At 37.8% G+C, this 25,347-nt stretch overlaps 2 protein-coding genes and 1 pseudogene across 5 annotated transcripts in view; all 3 read right to left on the bottom strand.

Annotated features, from left to right (window-relative positions):
• ZNF143 (zinc finger protein 143) overlaps window positions 1-4,496 on the bottom strand; it is a 56,095-nt gene extending 51,599 nt beyond the window's left edge. For 3 of the 4 annotated variants that reach the window (XM_069469553.1, XM_069469555.1, XM_069469556.1), the window contains exon 1: window positions 4,432-4,496. The gene's annotated coding sequence lies outside the window, so the exon portion shown is untranslated. Of the gene's footprint in view, window positions 1-3,731; window positions 4,127-4,431 lie in introns of those variants that run through there. The other variant, XM_069469554.1, reaches the window with a different exon arrangement.
• A 3,661-nt stretch (window positions 4,497-8,157) lies between these two features.
• Window positions 8,158-9,470, bottom strand: LOC138384228 (ATP synthase F(0) complex subunit C2, mitochondrial pseudogene; annotated as a pseudogene).
• A 3,512-nt stretch (window positions 9,471-12,982) lies between these two features.
• The window catches only part of IPO7 (importin 7), a 51,465-nt gene continuing 39,100 nt past the window's right edge, over window positions 12,983-25,347 (bottom strand). The window contains exons 16-25 of the mRNA XM_069471154.1: window positions 24,525-24,653; window positions 22,120-22,186; window positions 21,910-22,035; window positions 21,345-21,442; window positions 20,244-20,339; window positions 19,510-19,730; window positions 19,209-19,414; window positions 18,187-18,393; window positions 15,859-15,975; window positions 12,983-15,061 (exon numbers count right to left, since the gene is read on the bottom strand). Of these exons, the coding sequence (XP_069327255.1) occupies window positions 14,964-15,061; window positions 15,859-15,975; window positions 18,187-18,393; window positions 19,209-19,414; window positions 19,510-19,730; window positions 20,244-20,339; window positions 21,345-21,442; window positions 21,910-22,035; window positions 22,120-22,186; window positions 24,525-24,653 (1,365 nt within the window). The 3' untranslated portion in view covers window positions 12,983-14,963. The remainder of the gene's footprint in view (window positions 15,062-15,858; window positions 15,976-18,186; window positions 18,394-19,208; window positions 19,415-19,509; window positions 19,731-20,243; window positions 20,340-21,344; window positions 21,443-21,909; window positions 22,036-22,119; window positions 22,187-24,524; window positions 24,654-25,347) is intronic.

Below are 25,347 nucleotides of genomic sequence, written 5' to 3'. Positions count from 1 at the left end.
TACTTTCCCATTTTCCCATAGAGTCCAAATGTCACCATCTGGACTCTAAATTTCTCCAGTAGGGTAAATAACCATCCTGGTTTGCCCAAAACTGAGGAGGTTTCCAGGACATAGTACTTATAGTTTTTGGTTTTATTTTTTCAGAATGGAGTGTTAGTTGTGTACTTGTAGCAACTAGCTACTGTAACGAACTATCTAAGGAGGAGCGCCCTATAGATAGATTAGAAAGTGTAAATTATACCTATGAAGCAATGCTTGTAAGAGATAGTGTAACATTATACTTAATGACAGGCCAGGCTAGCAATCTGGGAGGCCAAGGTGGGAGAATGGCTTGAGGTCAGGAGTTCGAGACCAGCCTGAACAAGAGCGAGACCCACGTCTCTACTAAAAATAGAAAGAAATTAGCTGGACAACTAAAAATGGAAAAAATTAGCCGAGTGTGGTGGTGAATGCCTATAGTCCCAGCTACTCAGCAGGCTGAGGCAGGAGGATCACTTGAGCCCAGGAGTTTGAGGTTGCTGTGAGCTAGGCTGACGCCAGGGTACACTAGCTAGGGCAAGAGTGAGACTGTTTCAAAACAAACAAACAGTCCAGGTGCCGTGGCTCACGCCTTTAATCCTAGCACTCTGGGAGGCTGAGGTGGGAGGATCCTTTGAGCTCAGGAGTTCGAGGCCAGCCTGAGCAAGAGCAAGACTCCGTCTCTACTAAAAATAGAAAGAAATTATATGGACAACTAAAAATATGCATAGAAAAAATTAGCCGGGCATGATGGCCCATGCCTGTAGTCCCAGCTACTTGGGAGGCTGAGTGAGGCAAGAGGATTGCTTAAGCCCAGGAGTTTGAGGTTGCTGTGAGTGAGGCTGATGCCACAGCACTCTAGCTTGGGCAATAGAGTGAGACTCTGTATCAAAAAAATAAAAAAGAAAAACTTTAACAAACAAACAAACAAACAAAAAAACCATAAGACGGTTGTACCAATTGCATTGCCACCTGCAACATAAAAAGAGTATGCTAGTTTCACCACATCTTTACCGGCATATTACATCAGAAGCTCTAATACAAGAACAGATGGATGATTAATCATAAAAGATTAAATAAGGGAAGCATAAAAATAACATACACCTTAAATATTTAATTTTTATTTAAATATATAAACACACATTCATTTGCCAATCTTTGGTAGAAGGCCAAGGTCTTTTCTCTAAGAACTGGTCTGTGGATCTGTTCAGCATGCCTTTTTGTAAAAATAACTACTATAACTAGTGTAACACATTCCACTTTGGGTTATTTTAAAGAAGAGCAGGAACTTAATATCCTTGCAAAGGAATCTTAGGATAGAATGCTTCCAGATTTGAACACTTTTTTCCCTCTAATCTTTCATAGTCATACTGCTTATAGCATAAGTCTAATTCCTTAGTGTGGTATTCAGGCTACTCTCCAATCGGGTAAGGCCCCTACTTACCTTTCTAGTGTCATCATCTATTCTCCTGTACCATGGTCAAACTGCTAAAAATGTACATATAGAGAGGTAGATGTGTGTGTGTGTGTGTGTGTATATATATATATACAGATATATGTATATATGTTTGTGTATGTACACATGTATACATGTGTACACACACCCCAATACGCATGCTATTAGGGATATAGAGAAGTATTAATAAAAAAGGAAGTCATCCTTGCTTTTAAGAATCTCACTCGGCCGGGCGCAGTGGCTCACGCCTGTAATCCTAGCACTTTGGGAGGCCGAGGCGGGTGGATCACTCAAGGTCAGGAGTTCGAGACCAGCCTGAGCAACAGGGAGACCTCGTCTCTACTAAAAATAGAAAGAAATTATCTGGCCAACTAAAATATATATAGAAAAAATTAGCCGGGCATGGTGGCGCATGCCTGTAGTCCCAGCTACTCGGGAGGCTAAGGTGGGAGAATCACTTGAGCCTAGGAATTCAAGATTACAGTGAGCTATGATTCACTGCACTGCAGCCTGGGCAACAGAGGGTGACCCCGTCTCTTTAAAAACAAAAACAAAAAACAAACTAAAAAACATTACGTCCTGAAATAAACCCTGGAGCAAAAGACTCAGAACTAGGTAAAACAGATTTAACCTCCCATCACTCCCCCCTCCAAAAAAAAAACCCAAAAAACCACTAGATAAAAACCTCAAAACTAAATAATGATGAAAACTTCAGGACTCAGAAAGTTCTCCTCACATGATCATAAGCTGCATATACATTATAAATAGTTAACAACAGCTCAAGTAACAGTAAAAGCAAAATTCCCCAATATAGCTAGGTCATCTTTTCATGAAGAACATGATGAAGATTTACTTCACAGCAACATCCCAATGTGCAGCAAAGGACTATGAATGTTTTGCAAATCATGTATCTAATAAGGGACTTCTATCTAGAGTATATAAAGAACTGTTATAACCCAGCAATAAAAAGACAAATAATCCAAGCTTAAAATGGGAAAAAGATCCAAATAGACATTTCTTCAAAGATATGCAAATGACCAATAAGCATATAAAAAAATGCCCAACATCATTAGCCACCGTGGATATACAAATCAAACCCACAAGATACCACTTCATCCACACTAGAATGGCTATAATCAAAAAGACTAATCATAACAAGTATTGGCAAGTATGTGGAGAAATTAGAATCTTTATACATTACTGGTAGGAATGTAAAATGATGCAGGCACTTTGGAAGTTTGACAGTTACTCAAAAGATTGAACATAGAGTTACTATATAACCCAGAAATCCCACTCCTAGGAATCCCACTCCTAGGTATATATCCTCAAGAGAAATGAAAACCTACGTCCACACAAAAACTTGTACACGAATGTTCATGGTAGCATTATGCGTAATAGCCAAAAGGTGTAAACAATTCCAATGTCCATCAACAGATGAATGGATAAGATATGGTATGTTCACACAATGAAATATTATTTGGCAATAAAAAGAAAGTACTGATATATAACAAGAATGAACCTGGCAAAGGCCACACACTATATGATTCCACTTATGTGAATTATCCAGAATAGGCAAATCTGAAAATTGAAGATGGGGGCAGGAGAGTTGAGAGGAACATGAGTAACTGTTAACAGGTAAAGCTTCTTTTTTGGGTGATGAACATATTCTAAAATTGTGGTGAATCAACTCCTAATATACTAAAACTCACCTAATTGCATTTTAAATGAGCAAATTTTAAAGTATATTATTTACATCATTAAAGCTGTTATTTTTTAAAAAGCGCCACAGCTGTGAAAAAATAGGCACTCAAATATCTGTAGACAGCTGACTGATCATAGAATTTCCAAATAGTCAAAATATGCCAGGATAAAATTAGTTATGCGTCTTACTGGTGATTTTGAGTGATCTCATCACATATTTTCTTATTAAACACTTAACAATGAACTTAAACTACGTATTCAGCAGCGAAAATAATAAATATTGCACTGTTTTTTGGACAACTACAGCAAAACAAACATCTAGTAAGATTCAGGACAAAGCCGACCACAACCTAAATTCTAAAATTTCTCACCACATCCCCACTTGACTATACCAGCTGATTTAGACACTTCCAAAGCAAAGGCTGAAGCTGATTTTAAACAAAGAATGGGTTGGGAATGGTATTCTTCTTTCCTACTCTTTTTAACTTCGTTATAATGTGGGGGGAAATCAATGTTAAAAAGCAAAAGGGGAGGGAATAAAAATCGGTTCACTTACACAATAAAATGTTACAAAGCGACTATAAGGATTTGTTCACTCTTTGGCCAGGAAAAAAGGGGAATAAAAGGGAAATGATAAAATTGCCAATTTCTAATATTTCACATTAGGCCTCAAGGACCTAAAAAAAAAAAGGTATGTCATGGAAACAAGAAATCTATCCACAACCCAGGAAGGAGGGAAATTCTTGGTGCGATCTGAAGAGGGTCCCGAGAGGGATCCTGGCCAGCCCTGCCGCCGATGCCCCAGTTGGGGCCTGGTGCGAACTGTGGGCCCGGCGTCCCAGCCGGAGGAGCTTCGCCTCGGCCGCGCCTGGGGACGCGCTCAGCGCGGAGGTCAAGCCGAGAAACGCCGCCAGGCTCCTGAGGGCTCCACCCTCCCCTCTTTCGCTCCCTCCCCTCGGCGGTCCCCTGAGGGGAACAGGCGGGGCGCAGCGCTCAGAGGCAGTGGGGGGGGGGGGGCTGAGTCCCCAGCAAGAAAAGCTCCGCCGCCCCAGAGTGGCGGCCTCGGGTTATTAATAAACTCCGCTTCTGCCCAGGCGCCGCTACCGAGGCCGGCCCGTAGGATCGGCAGGGCCTGCGGCGGAGGCTGAGGAGCGAGAGCCGGAGCCCGGGCCCTAGCGGGCCCGCGCCGCCGCGCTGAGGGCGGCGGCCGGGCGGAGAATAATGCACACTGGGTAAAAACACATTTATATACGAACCTCCGAGAAAATTTTCCAACAATTCCTTCGTCCGACCACCATGCACCAGGACAGGAAACAGCCGTCCGGCCCCCAGGCCCCGCAACCCGCATAGCGTGTCTGATGCCCGCCCCCAGTCTCCATTGGGCTGTCATTACGTCACTCACCGGACGCTTTCTGCTTGCCATTGGCCCAAATTTAGCCGGCGCGGAAAAAAACCGCCTTAGCCACGCCTCCTCCCTTGGCGACTGTCGATCCTGGCCTTACAGTCCGTACCTGAGTGGCTCGCGCAAAGTGCGGAATCAAAGCTCCTGTGTCTGACTGGTTGGCAGAACTGCTGGTCCCACGCCGACACCGCCTCACTGTCAAGTGAATTATGCCGATTCTGGGGCCTCAGCGGGAGGCGCCATTTTGTCGAGAGGGAGGGAGGCTGGTCCTTGTGATTACCCGAGAGGGAGAAGGGGTGACGGGCGCCATTTTCCCCACAGGGGCGAGGAGGCTGCCTTGGATCTCCCTGTGGGCTTGCCGGAGCGCATTTTGGAGACCACTTGGGCTTAGCCTAGCGATTGCTGAATGTCTTCTCGTTTGGAGGGAAGTAGAAAGGAGGGGTAGGACAGGATGAGAGCCCTAACTACTCCCTAGGGGCTGTCAGTGCTGGCTGAGGCCCTTGGTGTTAGGCGAGGGCTCTGCTTTCCCGAGAGCTGCTGTATGCCGGTGACTGGCTTCCAGGCCTGCCTGCATTTCTCCAGTCTCCGGGGCATCACCATGCGGTGGGAGGGTGAGGCTTCCGCTCCTGCTGAAACTCCGGCGGAGCTTGGCAACGGGACGGGGCAGTGGTCTTGGACTCAGCTGGGAGACACTACGGATGTTTTTGTGCTTTCACGTAGTTTCTACTGAAAATTTGAAGCCGTCTGAAATGGTGTTGCTACGTTCTTTTGTATGTTCTTTCCTTTTTGTTTGTCTGAACTAAAGGAAAGTCAAAAGGATGAGGAAAGCATTCAATCGGGCTCCCTAAAACTAAGAATGAGTACAAATAGGTTGTGGCGTTTGTGGTAGCTCTCAACCCTTTTCTAAACCATTGGAAATACTAGTCATTTCAGGAGGTAATCAGTAAAAGTTTGCTTTGGCAACTAGGCCGAGTGAAGATGAGATAAAGTGAGTATATGCAAGATTTGTTAAGTCAGACGCGCCAGTCGTATTTATAGAATCGAATTGCCAAGAAATTAAGGAGGCTGGTCCGCTGTGACTTGGATCTTGCTTACAAAAAACAGGGAAAGAACAGGATGATGTTTGATTTGGCATCTTGCATTTCAGGTGATTATGGAATAGACAGGGGAATAAATCAAAAGATGTTAAATACGGCCAGCCCTCGAAGTGATTTTAGTTAAAATGTTTTGATTTGTAATTGAGTCTACGTGGAAGGTGCAACGTTGCCGTTTTATTGGTTAGGCGGACCCTAACCAAGACATAATTGCATAATTGGTAACCTATTCGAAGGGTAATAGGAATTTATTTGAGCTTCGTTCGAACACGTATCCTGATGAAGTTTGAAATAGTTCTGATTACTTTTTAAGCCCTTGTAAGAGAAGTGTCACTTAAAAAAATGTATTAGGTTACTTGAAACTGTGGAGGATTTTGCTCATTTAAAACAATTTCCTGGGCTGGATGCGGTGGCTCACCCCTGTAATCCTAGCACTCTGGGAGGCCAAGGCGGGAGGATCCTTTGAGCTCAGGAGTTCAGACCAGCCTGAGCAAGAGCGAGACCTCGTCTCTACTAAAAAAAATAGAAAGAAATTAGCTGGACAACTAAAAATATATAGAAAAAATTAGCCGGGCATGGTGGTTCATGCCTGTAGTCCCAGCTACTCGGGAGGCTGAGGCAGAAGAATCGCTTGAGCTCAGGAGTTTGAGGTTGCTGTGAGCTAGGCTGGTGCAACAGCACTCTAGCCCAGGCAACAGAGTGAGACTCTGTCTCAAAAAAAATAAAATAAAATAAAGCAATTTCCTGCCCAATGGATAGATTCCCTTTGTTACAGAGATGTTGAGAGCTCAGATAAAAAGCAAATTGGTGGTGGTGGTTGTGGTGGATAGGATGCTATAATTGTAATCTGATTCAGAGAGACACCTTAATTCTGATTTGACACAGGTAGTGGAACCTTGTGTTAACGGAATTTACTAGTGACTATAGGACACAGTTCAAATGTATACAGTATTCAGGGCCATCCATAATCTTCAGATTTTCCCCAAATCACCTCTCTTTTTTATTACATCCTGTGAAATTAATGGCTTGGAAATCTTTCTCTGTCAATGCTAGTCCAGGCTTTTAAATACCGCAGGACAATTTCCCCAACTTCCTAAATAAGAACTTATTTCTTCTAGTCCCCTTCAAAAACTATTATCATCATGTTTTCTAAAACCTTTCTTACAGTAACTCAAAACTTCCTGGAGAATTGGTTGATTAGGGCATATTTGTACAATGATATAACCATAAAGTAGTATATGTATAGAAAAAAGATACAGAGAATGTGTTAAACTCTTAAAAGCAGTTATCTCTGGGAAAAGGAATTATAGGTGATTTAACTTATTAAATTATTTCTGTAAATTTGTGAATTTTTTAATTGTGGATTTGTAGATTTTTTTTTAAACACTTAAGAATTTAAAACCAAACCAGTGGGTTGTTCTTCATGGGGAGCTGTGGCTATAGATGTGTGGTCACTTGTTTCAGAACCTGTTGCCTCATCTGTATGGTAAAACCACCTATTTCACAATGTGATTGGGAGGTTATATGATGTTGGTTTTCGAATGTAGCACGATGCCTTTCAGATGTTTTCCAAGTGCTTAATACATTTTAGCCCATCTCTCCCCACTTCCTCCTTTATGGTTTTACAACAGTGGTTTTTAAACACTTGACAATTCCTTTGGGATTCTGATGAAAGCTATGAAAAATATACTTAAAAAGTTTGCAGTTTGATAGGAGTCATGGACCCAGAGTTAAGAGTCCTTGGTTCGTAGACTAAACTCATTTAGTTAATGTCACTCAACTTCTATGATAAAAGTGACAGACCTATTTTTAATTGTTAGGGGCCGGGCGAAGTGGCTCATGCCTGTAATCCTAGCACTCTGGGAAGCTGAGGTGGAAGGATTGCTTGAGCTCAGGAGTTCGAGACCAGCCTGAGCAAGAGTGAGACCCCCGTCTCTACTAAAAATAGAAAAATTAGCTAGGCGTTGTGGTGTGTGGCTGTAGTCCCAGTCCCAGCTACTCAGGAGGCTGAGGCAGGAGGATCACCTGAGCCCAGGAGTTTGAGGTTGCTGTGAACTAGGCTGATGCCACTGGACTCTACCCAGGGCAATGGAGTGAGACTCTGTCACAAAAACAAACAAAACTTCTTAGAAGCATTGTATGATTAGGTTATTTAAAATGTTTCTTACGTATGTTGATATAACTGTAGGCGTAATTCAACTGCTTGTATTGTTAGTGACTAGTTGTATGATTTCCCTCATTTCAAGCTAGTCAATAGTAATTCCAGTATGAAAGCAATTTTCCCATCTTACCAACTTTGTAGGATTATATGTAGACTCTATTTGTTCCACCTTTGAAAATATCACACAACTTGTGTCTCTTAAATGATGAGCTTCAAGGTTTGCCAGTTGTGGTTAACATATATTAAGTTTATCTGGTGGCAAACTAGGAGGACAATATATTCTTTAATTTACAAAATGCTATAAATCTCTAACGCCCCTGAAAATTCCATGTGTCCCTTTGCAACTGGCTACCTCCACAAGAATCCAGCTTTCATTTTGGCTTCTAATTACATTTGCTTAAATCCAAAGTAGAACATTTAAGACAAAAGGAAAACCAATAGCTTCATTAATATACATAGTAAGTGTGCATTTTTCAGAAATAAAATTACACAGTTGGGTAGATAACATCATTTTATTTTTGTGGGAAAACATACATTTTTTTTTTCCCCTTACCTTTCTTCTGTCAAACCCTGAGCCAACCACTTTCCCCAGGCTGCCTGGGGAGGTATAGGAAAAGGAACATACAAGACAGATGAGACACAGGAGAAAACTATGGGAGGTGGAGAGGGCTCCTTCACTTGGTAAAGAGGATGAGAGGCCGGGCGCGGTGGCTCACGCCTGTAATCCTAGCACTCTGGGAGGCCAAGGCGAGTGGATAGCTCGAGGTCAGAAGTTCGAGACCAGCCTGAGCAAGAGCGAGACCCCATCTCTACTAAAAATAGAAAGAAATTATCTGGCCAAATAAAATATAGAAAAAAATTAGCCAGGCATGGTGGCGCATGCCTGTAGTCCCAGCTACTCGGGAGGCTGAGGCAGTAGGATCGCTTGAGCCCAGGAGTTTGAGGTTACTGTGAGCTAGGCTGACACCACGGCACTCACTCTAGCCCGGGCAACAGAGTGAGACTCTGTCTCAAAAAAAAAAAAAAAAAAAAAAAAGGGGGATGAGAAAGGCCACCATCAGGCAGAAGGGCCCCATGGCAGCTGAGAGGGCAAAGCCCAGAATGGCATACAAGAGCTTTTGCTTCAGAGAAGGGTTCCTGGTGTGACCAATGATGAGGCTATCAAACAGTCTCAACCCCAAACCCCAGCCCCAGAGCGAGGCACCCCAAGGGTGGCAGCCCCAGCCCCAGTGAACTTGGCCGCTATGTCGATGTCCCTTGAAATGGCGCTGGTTTGGAAGCTGCAGCTGGAGACAAGTGAGGTCAGGGGATATGAGACTGCCAAGATGCTGAGATTCTCATCTGTCATTGTCTCTGGTTGTCTCAGCACCACTACAGCTCAGCAGCTGAGAGGTGTTCTTGTCCAAGGACGGGGTGGAGCAGGTGTACATTTTCAGGGTTGAGGGGCTGTGGCAGGAGAACTCTCAGTGCAGGGAAGACAGAGAGGGTGGAAAACATTCTTGAGACAAAGTGAGAACACATCCGGGTTTTTGTTTTTTTTTTTAAGGTTAAGTTAGTGTCTCCAAATAAGCAACATGATTAATATTTCATAGAAAAAGACTTAAGTGCTGTAAGATTTTGGGGGGAAAAAAAAGTTGAGCTCAGTCTTAAATTCTTAGTATTATATATTACATTGAAAGATATAAAGATGCAACATTTGCAGGAAAAAAAGCATTTTAAAGTTTCCCCCTTGACCTTGGCACCAGATAGGACTTGTCTGATAGGGTAACAGGATTTAGAAAACCAATGAACTGATGGCAAAACAAAATATTGAGAGAATATGACCTCTAAGACTTTCTTCCTTATGCATGAGTAGAATTGTTCTTAATTTGTATTAAATGCATAACATAAACATTTCATGTTACTTATTAGAGAACTTTAACCAAAGAAGTTTGAGAATTACTTTTAAGAAAACTGAAAATTATTTTTAGTTGAGATAAAAGGTTGCATAGTTGTCACCACTATCTAATCCAAAATTTTTCATCATCCCCATAGGAAACCCATATCCATTAGCAGTCACTCCCTATTCCCTCTTCCCCCTAGCTCCTGGGGGAAAACTAACTTTTTGTTATTAAATGCCTATTCTGGGGATTTCATGTTAATGGGATTTTTTGTGTTTGACTTCTTTCACTTTGTGTAATGTTTTCAATGCTCAAGGTTGTAGGATGTCCATTCCTTTTTATTGCCAAATATTTGATGATATGGATTTATGCTTATCATTTGGTAGCTATTTGGGTTCTTTCTACCTTTTAGCAATTACTAATAATGCTAATATGAATATTTGGGCAAGTTTTTTGGTGGACACATTTCATTTCTCTTGGTATATACACCTAGGGGTGTAATTGCTATGTATGTACATGTAACACTATTTTCAACCTTTTTAGAAACTGCAGATAAAGTTTTTCCACAACAGATAAAGCATTTTACATCCCATCAGTAATGTATGAGGGTTTCAATTTCTCCACATCCTCACGAATACTTGTAATTGTCCATCTTTTTTATTATAGACCTGCTAGGAGGTGTGAAGTGGTATCTCATTGTTTCTGAGTTGCATTTCCCTAATGACTAATGATGTTGAGTATCTTTTTTCTGTGATACTGGCCATTTATCTATCTTTGGAGAAACGTCTACTCAGATTCTTTGTTCCTTTTTTAATTGGGTTGTCTTTTTGTTGACTTGTATGACTTCTTTACATATTCTGGAAGCTAACACCTTATCAGATATATATTTGCAAATATTTTCACCCATTCTCAGGGTTGTCTTTTCACTTTCTTGAAACCATCCTTTGAAAAACAAAATCTTAAGTTTTGGTAAAGTCCAGTTTGTTTTTTCATTTGTTGCTTGTGCTTTGCCTAATCCAAAGTCATTAAGATTTATGCCTATTTTTTCCCCAAGAATGTATAGTTTCAAGTCTTACATTTAGATCTTTGATCCATTTCAAACTTTTGTGTGTGACTTAAGGTAAGGGACCAACTTTATGCTTTCGTATGTAGATATCCAGCTATCTCACAGCCATGTGTTGAAGATTATTCTTTTCCAGATTGAATGGTTTTAACACCCTTGTCAGAAATCAATTGACCATAAATGTAAGGGTTTATTTCTGGACTCTCAATTTTATTCCAAAGGTGAATTATCACCTGTGCTTTAAAAAGCTTGGTGGGGAGATGATTAGGTCAGACACAAAAAAAATTACTTAAGATATTCCTCCCATGCTAAAATCAAGAATTTCTAGCTGGGTACCTAGCTCCCCTTTTTAAGAACCACAGTGCCCAGCATCTTTTCGTAGTCATGGTCATATGAGTATGTTCTGACTCTTTATATAAGAGGCAACAATGTGTGCAGCTTGCAGTGCTGGTCCCCAAAGGGCAGGGATATGTCTCCATTGCTTCTGTTTATTCAAAGTTTAAATGGTGGTTGTCTTGGGCCATGTGTACTACTGTACACAAAGGATGAAGGAGGGGCCTGTACTGGCACTGAATCACTTTAATGAGCTGAGTTACAGCCTGGGTCTGGAAGACTTTTGGAGGAGCATACTGTTTAATCTGCTGCTAATGTTGGTCTTTGGATTTCCAGGTCCACAGGGTCTCACTCTGTTGCCCAAGCGGGAATGCAGTGGTGCAACCATAGCCCACTGTAACCTTGAATTCCTGGGCTCAATCTTCCTGCTTCAGCCTCCCAAGTAGCTGGGACTACAGGTGCACGCCACAACACCCAGCTAATTTTTTTTTTTTTTTAGACGCAGGGTCTCACTATATTGCCCAGGCAGGTCTCAAATGCCTGCCCTCCAGCGATCCTCTTGCTTCAGCGTCCCAAAGTGCTGGGATTACAGGCATGAACCACCGTACCCAGCCACATATATTATTCTTTCTGTAGGAAAACCTATTCACTGCGTTTCACCTTTCCACCAAAGCAACCCTTGATGCTGGTACACTGTGGTGCCAGCAGCATTCTCTCAGCCACCTACACATTCCTTCCAGAGCACATATACTTTTCCCCCCAGATTTAAGCCCTGGGTCGGTGGGGGGGTTGTGGTGCAGAGATCTACTGTCTTACAGCTGCCTAAGACCATACTTTTGTCCTCAAGTCCCCCTAACGAATCATCCTATACCAATAAACTGGATTTGACTGATTCATTCTTTGGTTTCTCAGCTCCTTTGGCATTTGGGGGTTGCTTTGCATGTACATCCCTTTCTAGGAACACATGCAAACCTTTCTTTACTATGAGCCAAAGTATGAAGTGCTACTGCAAGGGTAACCAACCTCACAAACAGTAAAAGCTGAAATTAAGTAGACACTAATAATTGGTCACAGATAGTTACCAAAATTTAAACTACATAGAACAGAACTGACAGTTTTATAGCTGATGTTTTAATTTTAGGTCATTCATTTTACAAACAGTATGTCTACTATGCTTAAGATAATTGTGTAAATCTTTGCCAAAGACATAGTAGTCATATTAATGTAATTATCGATGCCTTTTTCTTCATGCTTCAGGGGCTACATCTAGGGCTGAATAGCAGCATAAAGCCAAAGGGCTGTGGTATGTCCACCCATGCTCTACTCTGGTCTCTTCCAGAGGTGAGTATATAACACTAGTCACTATCTTAATACAGTGTGCCACCATTTTATTACCTGCAGAGAAACAGATTAACTTTCTTAATACTGATAATAGATAGGGTTTTTAAAACATGGATTGCTTAAGTTTACAAAAAAGTGATTTTATGCTAATGCCTGTCATTAACAAAGATAAACTTTCAAAAAGTTTTCCCAAAACTCCTACAATCTCATCTAGAAACTAACACATTAAGATTCATGATCTATATAACAAACTAATTTGATGTTAGGCTAAATGAAATCATGAAAACTAAGATATATATGATACATTAGAAATTATCATTTGAACACTAAATAGTTTAATTATTAAGGTCTAATTTTAAGTTAAAGTCTATAAATGGAGATTAGTTTGGATTATGTGACACAAGAGACAAACATGTTCTCAAAGACATGCCAGTACATTTTCTTGAAGCAAAACCTCAGCAAATGAGAATTTTCATACTGTGGATGGGAATAACTAAAACTTTTATTAGATATGATTTTCCAATAACAATAATGTGAAAATTGGAATTATCAATTCAAAGAGCAATGAATTCTGAAAATTTAAAAAGTAGACTAGGCATTAGGGGACAAAAGGTAAAGGAAGACGAGAATGTTTCTTTAATACTTTTCAATATCCCCTCTGTACACAATGTTGCATATATACAACTACATTTTTATTTTATTGATTTTATATAATAGTGAAATCCCTTTAAGCAACCTAGGTATACAGTTGGTGTCGAACTTGTGGGGGAGGGAGTAGAAACACACTTGATTAACAGTTTTCACCCACACATTTTAGACAATTTTTTTCTTTTTTTGCCAAGATTTTAGTAGTAAATTCATAAATATAGGAAACACTTTCACTCCTTCAGTGTTAAAATAGAAAATCAAACAGTGCCGACAGCAGTGGCTTAATTATTGGTATACAAGAAAAACACAACACCAATGGGTTTTCTTAATTATGCATTTTAAATATCAATGTGCATTTGTTTCATTTTTACAGTTATAAATGCTCTAATCTGTTTTAGATAACAGCAAGTAATAGTTTTGACTCTATTGAGATGTTGCTTTCAATTTGAAATATTGTGTGTATACATGTATATAAAAAATAACCCAATGTATGACTCATCTGACAGATGTTTAAGATCAATAAAGGCTTATTTTTCAACATGCAGTTAGGAAGAGAGGGAAGCAAGCCAACCTCTCTACACTGTCTTGTTGCTGCGCTGGTTTTTGCAGTGGTATCAATAGTGGTTTTGGAGGGAACCATATGCCTTCAGCCTCTACAGTTAAGATCAGATACCACAATCAACAGGAGGGGTAGAGGAGATGAGAAAGGTAAGTGGGCAGGTGTTAAATATCAAATTTTAAGTGTGCATTTTGCACTTTATAGGTATAGGATAAAAACAGGCCAATAAGGAAAAAATTTTATAAACGGAAAAAACTGCAATCAAATCAAGACATAGTAGCCGAATTAAGTTCTTTTAATACATTGCATATATAGATGTTAGCCATACTCTTAGATCAACTCTTTAAGAGTAGAACTTTATATCCAATTTACATGCTTCAGATATCACCTTTCTTGCTTGTTTACAGTAAGGTCTTGTATCCAAATATCCACTTGTACACTGAGAGCTTTAAGAAAAAACAGGACACAGAGGGAGTTGCCATTTTTAGCAGCAAAGGTATATCACTAACCCCTTTTTACATACCGAATTCAAGTCACAATCAGAGGTGAGTGTACCACAAAGTCACCAGGTACAAAATTGCTAGTTCATTTTTAAATTAATAACTTGAAATTACCCCTGCCCCCCACCCCATTACATCCCTTCTTTTTATAAACAGCAAACATTTTGCTATTTTATACATAGGCTAGCAGGCTTGTTTCAATATGAAAGTGCTAATTCATTTACAGATTTTTTTAATCAGTTATGTAGTGCTACAATAAACGTCCAATAATCTACATAGGAACAACCTTTGATGAATGAAAATGATGAAGATTGAATAAGGCTATCAGATTACCTTATCTTATTTACATATAAGGAATAGATACCCAATGGTGAGGAAGAGACAGAAATTGGACAAATACTCATAGGTGTAAAAATTACATCTACCTTTGAGATTTATATACTGTAAATGAGACATTTTAAATAGTCCTGTAGCCCATGCCTATTTTTTCCTCAGAAAAAGAAAAGCTGCCTTCATGACATCCCCTCTTGTTGCAGATTTCCACAGTGTCACTTGAAAGCTTCAGTCAGGATCTTACTTTCTTCAAAAAATAAAGAAAATAACCCCAAAATTACCCCCCCTCCCCCAAATCCCTCTGGTTTCTTTTCCAGTGCCAGGTTGCATGATCAGGTCCCACCTCTTGGGTTTTTTTGTCCATCTATTGATCAGTTAGTTTAGAGTAGATAACATGAACCAGTTCTGGAACCACTACTAGGAGGAACACAAGCTCTTCACTACAATCACACAGCAGGAAAGAAAGTGATAAACTCAATTCATCCCTGGTGCCGGGCCTCCAAAATTGAAAGAACTTGGCACAACTGGAGCACTGAATTTGTATCCTCCATGCTTCTCAATCATTTTGGATTCTAGAAAACAAATCGTGAAATTTTAATAGGGTATCCAATCATCTACTAACTTTGGGGTGGGGGAGGAAAAATTGACAAGATATTAGCAAGCCAATAGCTTAACCTCTAATAGTACCAATAATAGCCAGGCAGTTTCCAAAGCTCCAAATGTGTAAGGGCAAGCATTATATGGAGAGTATAATCTCTCCTATTGTATGCTGTAGACTTAGCCAATGTTCACTTCCCATTGTTGAGGATAAGAATCTTTATCCCATTTGAGTTAAAAACATCAGTAAGGTCTGATCTCTAAATGGAACAATTTCTAATGAATCAAATGCAAGCAAATCCAAAATATGGCATACTTCAGAATGCTATGCCTTATTTATAAAGAGTACCCTTCTTTGACTGTAACTATAAAGCTAGTTTGGCTAATGGTATTCAAACCTATAGAAAATTGCTAGATTGTGCTTAATCTAAAATGTACTTTAAAAAATACATACTGAAATGGTTAAAGATGCAAACATGTCTGGGATTTTAATATGCTTCAGAGAAAAAAGATACTTCATAACTTTTTAAGAGAACTTTCTACTATCTAACCATCACTATAAGCTTAAGCAATTAAAGCTACTACAAACTGAAAGTAGTCTTTGACTACACTTAAAAATAAACTAGCCAAAACAAAACTCATTTCTCCTGTACTAAATCCCTCAGATTAGACTTAATTCCACTTACAACAACTATATCTTTTACATAATTTGAAATCCTTTCATAAAATTTAAAAGCTATATATAAAATCATTAATTGGTTGACTATCATACCATGGGCTGCTCTTCTTTGATCAGCCAGAGTTGCTATGTCCTGTAACTGTTTTCTTTGTTCTTCATTGAGACCATGAGTCAGAGCCTGATACCACACAGGATTACGATTTTGAATAGCTATCAAAACAAAAACAAGGGGAAAAAGAGAACATTAATAAGAGAGGCCTGGTAGATTCTTTTTTTTCTTTTCTTTTTCCTTTAACTAAAGTCCTTACAACTCAGACCAATAGCTTCTTTCTATTCTGTTTCCCCTACTCCATCCTCTCCCAACACTAAAATTCTGATCTATTTTATATTCTCCCGATAATTTTTAAAATTACCTTATTTGTAAAGCAAAAGATGTAAGAATAAAAATTAATTCATTTACCTTTATGCTTCAAAAAAATCTAATCATTCTTATAATTCATCTCTCTAGCAAATAAGGATTTGATCCTTACATAAAAAAAACAAAGCAGGGGAATTTCAAGAATAAAATTAACCCAACCTTCTTAAAAGATTCCAAGTTAAAGCAAATTGAAAATGAGCAAGGCTACTTTGGTTAGAATTCTCAAATCCCCAAATTGAAAAAGAAAAATGAGAAGCATTAAGTAGATGTAGGAAAAGCATGCATGATACAAAATAAGTGCCTTATTTTTTCTTGTCTTGCCTACTAAAACTTCTTCAATGTATCCATTGTCCTTCCATCGAAAGACAACTTTACAGATCTCAAGTTAGAATTAAAATGGTCAATATATTTTTATACTATGGCCTAAATAATAGTCAAACTCAATCTGTCAGAAACAGAGAACAAAATTATCCCAAAATGTCACAAAATTAGGTGTTAAAATATCATAATCTTTAATAAGAACATTCACTAGACAAGTTGATATATACATATTAAAAAATGGTGTTAAGTCTTTCCTATTTCAATTAAGTAGCCATATATACCTGTGTGTGTGTACAATCAAGAAACTATTCTCTGTAATAACAGGTTTCCAAAAAAGAAATTTTTACAGAGTTATGCCAAAAATGTAAACTGATTTTCTCCTGTACTTAGTGCTAAGAGATGTATTTGGGGGGAAAAAACCTGACACTCAACCACATGATTGTCTATTTATTACAACTGTACAGGGACCCTGTATTAGAAACCATCCTTTAGGGAATGACATGTGTTTACATTTACAAAATACAAAGACATGGACAAAGCAAGTCAGTAGTTGTTAGCACCGTAATCAGTTCTTGCTGCCATGTAGCTCAGAAACCATTCGTTTGTGTTTCTGCAACCTTGCATCAAAACTGCTTTGTTGGCTGGGTGCGGTGGCTCACACCTGTAATCCTAGCACTCTGGGAGGCTGAGGCAGGAAGATGGCTTTAGCTCAGGAGTTTGAGACCAGCCTGAGCAAGAGTGAGACCCTATCTCTACTAAAAATAGGAAAAGGCTGACATGGCACTCTAGCCTAGGTGATAGAGGGAGACTCTGTCTTAAAAAAAAATAACAAACAAAAAACCCCCTGCTTTGTCATGGGCTTAATCCTTGGTTATCAGAGAATTTATTCTATGTCAAAGTTCCTGATGCATAAAAATGATACACAGCAGTAGTTAACTCTAGAAGAAAATGGTATTTCAAGGATAATAGCAATTTAATCTCTTAAATTGGATGGTGGAATACAGATATTATACCTTCTTGAAATAGAAGTAAATAATGGTAAAAACCAAACTGGCAAGTAGTATTCTGGAGCCACCCACACTGTGAGACACTCCTGGAAAAGTCTGTAACTATGTAGGCACATAAAATCCAAAACTCTTAGGGTTAAATTAGCTGTTTAAAGCTAAAAATTTGATTATACCAAAGGTGCTTAACATATCACAGAACATAGAAAAAAATAAAAGAGAATTTTAAGATCTTATTTATAAATGGTCACATTCTCTGACAAATAAGCATGGGTTTGGATAGGAAAAAATATATACAAATACACTAACATATAACAAAGAGATACACATGTAGGAGTGTTGCTTCTGAGGAAAGCTGGAAGACTGGGAATCTGAAGTGGGAAAGAGGGAATTGTCACTGTATAACTTCTTAAAACTATACTATTTTCCTATGATGTGCATCTTTCATTATTACAAACTAAATGCAAAATTAATAGCATGAGGAAAGAATACGCTCCACGGAAAACAAAACAAAACAAAAAAGAGCAAAGAAACTCTACAGCAACATTAGATTTGTTACTTTGCCTAATAATCATTTTCTAGTTTAGGTTTGATATCTCCAAAACCCTTTAAGGTACAGAGAGAAACTAGAAGAGATTCATTCAATGAAATGGATCTACATATAACAAGATGACTTACTTTGAAATATAGCTTTAAATATCTGATACTCATCAACAGGGTTATCTTCGTCATCAATGATTGTGGAATAGCCTTCCAGAGCAGTCTCCTCAGCATCATCTTCTTCCCAGTCCTCATCATCTCCGTCTTCACCTGCTTGCTTAGCTAGAATCTCTAAATATTCTTGTCCATCTTCATCAATATCATCTTCATCACTCCCCAGTTCCTCTGCCAAGTCATAAAATAGGTACTTTTGCAATACTGAAATATTTTGTTACTCAATGAAGTGACAATCATCTCAATCACTGTCAGTAAAATTACAAATCACAACTAAATAATTCTTTCTTGCAAAAGAATCCCAGGAATTCGTGTTTAAATACATGTTCAGCAATAAATAGAAATAAAAATTTTCGTAAGTCTAAGAAATCCAACCATGATTTAATATAATTGTAATATTAGAGGGTTAAAGAAGTATTACATATTATGAGATTCAGCCCTTGGTATGCTCTGGGCCTTACGGTGCATACCAAACCAAATACTGATAGTAAAGTAATAGTTATACCCACAAAACCTTTTGTGAGATTTTTTCAAAAGGCTGGCTAAGTTAGTAAATGGTAAAAAACAAAAATGTGAACAGCTATCTTATTTTGAAACCATTACAAAAATTTTTACATTCTTGTAGCCTACAGTGTCTTATAGGTAAAATTTATATATCAGTATCTGATTAACTTAATTTTATAGTACACGCATACTTCGTTTTTAGCACTAATAGATGATATGGTAAATGACAGGATAAATTTAGCCAACATCAAAAACCATAAATCTTGTAATAGTTACTATAATGACATGTGTACCTTTGTTATTGAGTGCCATGTACCAAGCATTATGTTAAGTGTCTAAGGAAGTCTTTCTATGAATGAACAAACATGTAAACATTTGGCTATGACCCCACATTTCTTTGGGAGAAGGACCAGAAGACAAGGTAAGTCCAGTGATATTTCTACGTAGATAAGTTTTGGCTTCTTCCATCAAAAATCTCTTACCTGTTTCATCATCATCTTCAGCTTCATCATCATCATCACTGTCATTCTCATGTTCTGCATGGCAGGCATATGCTCTTTTTAATCCATTAAATAAAAGGATAAAAGCTGGCAAAATTTGTCCAGAAACCTGATTTAAAACTTGTGGTATCTGTTCCATATCAATAAGAGCACATAGTCCAAGAACACACATTTTTCTGTCATGAAGCCTAAAAAAAAATATAATAATTTCCCTTTTTCTTAAATAAGCAGATTTTCTCATAAAGCAAACACAATAAATAAAATTGTAATTTATGTCACTTACCCCAAGAAACAGTCAACATCATTAAGCCACTGTGTAATAAAATGATTTGTAACTGGTTCAACATTATTAGGGAAACGAAGATTTTCTAAGGTATTGAGTAGTAGATGTGGATTATAATACAAAGCTGCAATCGCAACCTGCAGACACATTGTTCGAAGTTCACTTGTCTTAACCTCTCTTGTTAGTCTTTCTAAAGCTGCTTCAACAAATAAGGGAATGCACTGTAAAGAAAGATAGCAAGATATACCAAGACTGTAATTAAGAGCATTTTAACTCTCCTACCCATATTAACTTATTTGTTGCCTCAACCCTTTCATCCTGTTAGATCACCAATATTTATTGTTCACTAGGAAATCTAATTTTAGTGAAAAGTCAAGTCTTCACAGAGCTATTACTGCCTTAGCACATCAATTATGGCTTCACAATGTTCCCTTTAAAATTGACCGTGGAGATTTAATTACTAAACCTATCAAAAATCTTAAGCCAAAATTTACCTTGCATGATAACAAAATAGCCATAAAACTTACCAGTCATATTTCTATATATAGGAAACACATGATCATTACTATATATTGGTTAAATTTTAAACTGACTACTTAAAAAGTTATCTAGGCGTCACAATAAACAAAAACGTACAGAATATATATAACAAATGCCCCAAAAAGAAAAAAATGTGGAAAAAAAAGATTCCCTCTCTGAAGCCTCAAATATGAATCATCATTAGCCTCACTGACCTGGTCGATGCCACGTCCTTTACACTGTAGAATGATGACCTCTAACAATTTCGCTGCATGACACTCTGCATCTTCTCCTGCAACTCCCGTAAGAACCTGATCAACACAATATAGGCTGTAGTGCGGCTTCATGAAATCTTTAAACCAGAAAAACAATTTCCTTTTCCTATGTACAAGCTCTGAGTATTACTTAAGGTACTCTAATTAATACGAATGACTGCGGGTACCATTCTGGACTACAGCATGTTGACAACAGCTAACTTCTCATACAAAGGTGGTAGCTAAAACAACTAACTCTTCTCAAGGATATCTGGCTCTTATGTAAAGAACTACAAAAAACTAAGAAGGATATTTCCATAAAAACATTTTTTCCACACAATCTCATAAAATAAAAAATAGTGGGTGGGGGTTGGGTGGAGGAGGAGGCAGCTTGTTGATAGCAAATGTTGCCCTATAAACTCCAGACAAGAAATGAAGACCATGGAACTTGATACGGTAGTTAGCATTAGGACTGTAAATGTACAGATAAGGGTTCTGAAAAGGAACAATAGAGGTATAGATATGTATCTGTTCCCAGAGTATTGATATAAATAATATAATTGGCAGTATATGATGATTACTGTGTGACTAAGTATTCAGAAGGGAAAGATATCAATGAAGGACAAGCATGTCTAAAACTTCATAGGGCAAAATCATTTCTTAATGGCCTGCAACAAATAATGGTAGAAATTCAAATGCTACTGATTATATAGACTTTGATACTGATGGACCCCAGATCAATTATATGTCTCCCCAAGCAAACTGTAGGGAGAAATTTATCCTCCACCTCTTGTTATAAGAAAAGCATTTTAGTTTGTTTTGAGACTGGGTCTTACTACAAGCATGCATCACCACACCCAGGTAATTTTTTTTTTTTGGTAGAGACAAGGTCTTGCTATGTTGCCCAGGCTGGTCTCAAACTCCTGGCCTTAAGCAATCTTTGCGCCTTTGCCTCCTGAAGTGCTGGGATTACAGGTTGTGAGCCACTGCACCCAGTCTACAATTTCATAAATTTTACAGCAGTAGCTTCATGAAATCTCCTATTATATAAAAATAACCTACCTTTTTGCACATACTGTATATCATTTCAAGATACTTGGTATCAGACAGAAGTGTGTCTGTATCAACTGTTACGTAATTATGGAGAAGGGGCATCATATCTGTATTAATACAAAGCATCAGTCACACATCTTTACTAATACAAATGTTTTCTTTGCTTCTGAAGAATTCACTTAGAACAAGGTAAATCTAAGATCATTTTATTTCTAACTCTCACTTAGAATTAAAATATATTCATTTATAATTAAATGCAGAAATGAACCTATTATTAAGGTGAATATTTAGTAGTTAAACATAAAGGTTATGTACACACATACATTCATTTACATGGAGGAGACTATGAGGGGGTATGGATATGTGTGTTAATGAAGAATGAACCTAAAATAACTAAATCAAAATATATAACAAAATTCAATGCCATGTGTCATCTTTGAGCATTAACTGCTACTGATAACTTATCCAAACAATGAAGCAGTTGGAACATTCAAAAGTGTATGCTCAAATAAAAAGCTACAAATAAATCAAAATGGGGGGAAATCCTAAGTATATCCACACTGATTTGACTTACCTGTAAAGTAATCAAAACCATCTTGCTGAAAGACTTCAAATACAAGGGGTAGAAGCTGCCACATCTGTGGAGACACTTGTTGACATGTCAAACTATGTGCTAAAGAGAAGATCTCTTCATAGAATTCTAAAAGAGAATACTTAGTCATTAGGAAAATGCTTACTCATGTGAAACAGCACTAAATTCTTAGCACAATGAGAGGTATGATACCTAACACATGCTGTTGTAAAACAGTACCAATGACCTGTAAGCAGATTCCCTCAAGTTGCTGGGTTATCTAAAAGAGAAGAAAAAAATATGGAATTGCAGCACACTTAATGAATTCCTATAATAATGCATACTGTAATTCAATACACTTAAATATAAAGTCAATACTGTTGAATCATATTAAGTCTTTATTTTAAAATGACTTGTATATTATGAAATTGTGAGCCAGTCTGAGATTGAAATTTAATGAAATACCATTATAATGAGAAAAACACAAGGAATAACCAGCTTAGTTTACCTAAAAAGGAAAGGAAAAAAATAAAATCTGGTCTGAAGGCATGAGATGAAACAAACAAACAAACAAAAAAAACAACCCAGAAAAGTTCAAACAATATAGCAACAAGCTGAATGGAATACAAAAAAAAAAAGAAAGAAAAGTTCAAACTACTATGAAAATAAAAAAGTCAAAACCATTCTGAAGAAAGCCTATAGATTTTTTTGGTGTGTAAACATAGATTAATTCAGCCCAAATGTAATTGAAATGTCATTGTCAGTGACTTACAGAGAAATTACCTGAAGGAAGGCATTGTTCCTATTAATAGTAATCCCAATAATATTTAACCTACTCCCATTTTTCACATTACATTAGATATAATGAACTGTAGAATATGAAATCACGCCCCAAGTCATTCAAGACTGACAGGAAATATAAATTTCTCTGTAATTGTCAGCATGGTCCTCAGCTGGACCCCAAGTCTCTGAGGGCCTTAAGAATCTTCAACGGTTCGGGAAGTACAACAATATCTACTAATCAGATACAGAAGCAAGACATCCATTTCAACTACATAGCACTTACTACATTTTGAATTCCTCAAACAGAATAAACAATTCATCTGTTAAAAATAAAGTAGCTACTGGACTGCTCATGGCTCCTGCCTATCTCCAATTATAACACAGAATACAAAAAATGTTTACTAGCTTGCTGTAAAAGGCAACTTGCAGATAATCTGAAAATGATGCATTGCTTATGGATGAGATATAGTAGCATTATAAACATCAAATTCATGACAGTGGTTACTTCTAGGGGAAGGAATGAAGGAGGGAGAAGAGTGGTTCCCTGAGGGCTTTAACTTCATCTATCTAAAATTGTTTTTCTTCTCCTTTTTTTTTTTTTGAGACAGGGCCTTGCTCTGTCACCCAGGCTACAGTGCAGTAGCACTATCATAGCTACCTGACCCTCAAACTCTTGGACTCAAGCAATCCTGCTTAGCCTCCGCCACTGCACCCAGCTAATATTTGTATTTTTAGTAGAGACAGGGTCTCACTATGTTGCTCAAGCAGGTCTCAAATTCCTGGCCTCAAATGATCCTCCTGCCTCAGCTAGGATTACAGGCATGAGCCACCATGCCAAGCCTAAAATTGTTTTTCTTAATGGAAATAAAATCTAAAGGAAATATTATAAAATGATAAAATGTTAACAAATTTAAGTGGTGATTAAGAGGTACTGACTGGTTACATTATATTAAGTAAAAAAGCCAAACACTGAAAGACAAATCTTGCATGTTCTAGCTTACATATGGGAGCTAAATATTAAAAACAACTGACCTCATGGAGACAGAGTACAGAACGATGGTTACCAGAGGCTGGGAAGGCTAGTGGGGACGGTGGGGAGAGTGGATAAAGTGGGGATGGCTAATGGGTGCAAAAATATTCTTAGATAGATGTACTCTATAATTATATACAACTATTATGTAGCCACAATAATTAAAAATAATTTTTCAAAGAAGAGGTAATGGCTATATCTTTCTCTGTTCTTTATTCTGTATGTTTTAAATAATTTCATTTTTAAAAATCCATGATTACAATTCTTTTCCAAAAGACAACAGGAAAAGAAAAAAACAAAGAAGTTGAGGGTGATGGTTGCACAATAATGTGAATGTATTTAATGTTAATGAACTGCACACTAAAAATGGTTATGATGGTAAATTTTGTATCATATATGGTTCACCAAATTTTTTTAAATGATTTTTTTAAAAAATGAAAACTAGGAAGAATATATTTTCCTGGGAATCACCATACTTTAGGAAAAATCCCAAGCCCCAAGATAAAGAGATGATAAAACAAATACTTGCTTCCTATTCCATCTATTATTTTAGAATGTAAAATATTTATAAGGTACTAATCTTATTCCTTACAAAAGAGAAATATTTTAAAATGGCAAACTCAGGACTGGGTACGGTGGCTAACGCCTGTAATCCTAGTACGTTAGGAGGCCAAGGTACAAAGATCGCTTGAAGCCAGGAGAAAAGACAAGCCTGGGCAACATGGCAAGATGTATCTCTACAAAAAAAGAAATTGGTTTGGTATTTCCTAAAAACTGTGTAATACTGACTGGGTCATTTTCTTACCTCTTTATGATCTTCAACTACACTAAGAAGTGTGTCAATTGTATTCAGAATTCCCATAGCAGTAACTGCTTTGTCATCACTTCCTTCTTCATCTGGCCCAGTCTGAATTACTTGGTTAAATGTCATTGCCTAGATTCAAGAGAATACAACTCAGTTTTGTCACCAAAGCATCATAAAAACTTTTTGGTATACAACTTTTAATTTTTAAAATGTTCTCATTGGCATACCGTGATAAATCAATGTCTCCAAATGATTAATAGTAAGTAAATGCTTGAGCTCCGTAATCAAATAGTCCTGTTATGCCACTCACTGGGTGACCTTAAACAAGCTGCTTGACCTCTCTTGACCTTTCCTGACATGTCATATGGAGGATTTCATAGACAGACTATGTGAGGATTAAATGAGGCAAGTCAAAGAAAGTGATTAATATTATGAATGCCTTCATTAATATTACCAACATTTGGCAATGCCCAAATACAGGTATATTTAATTATTAACAGGTTTTGCTGAGCTGTCTTTTGTAAAGTTCAATCAATTGTTTTGAGTATTCGAGAAAACTACATAGATAGTCATGCTACAGCCAGAGGTAGCAGTTAAGAACATATACTACAGAGGCCCAAGTATGAATCCCAACCCTACCTTGTCTAGCTTGGGCAATATATTTAATCTTTTTATACCTCACATTTTTTGTGTATGATATAGGAACAGACACAGGATTGTGTGAGAATTAAATAAGTTAAATATCTGTCAAGGCTAAGGAACAGTATTTGCTATACATAAGGTCTGTGAACTATTTCCTATAAGGTAAGTAAGGCAAGCCACT

This window comes from Eulemur rufifrons, chromosome 6 (assembly GCF_041146395.1).
Source record: "Eulemur rufifrons isolate Redbay chromosome 6, OSU_ERuf_1, whole genome shotgun sequence".
Taxonomy (NCBI): Eukaryota; Metazoa; Chordata; class Mammalia; order Primates; family Lemuridae; genus Eulemur; species Eulemur rufifrons.
Note: the sequence above shows the minus strand (reverse complement) of the source record. Positions and strands in the feature narration are given on the sequence as shown.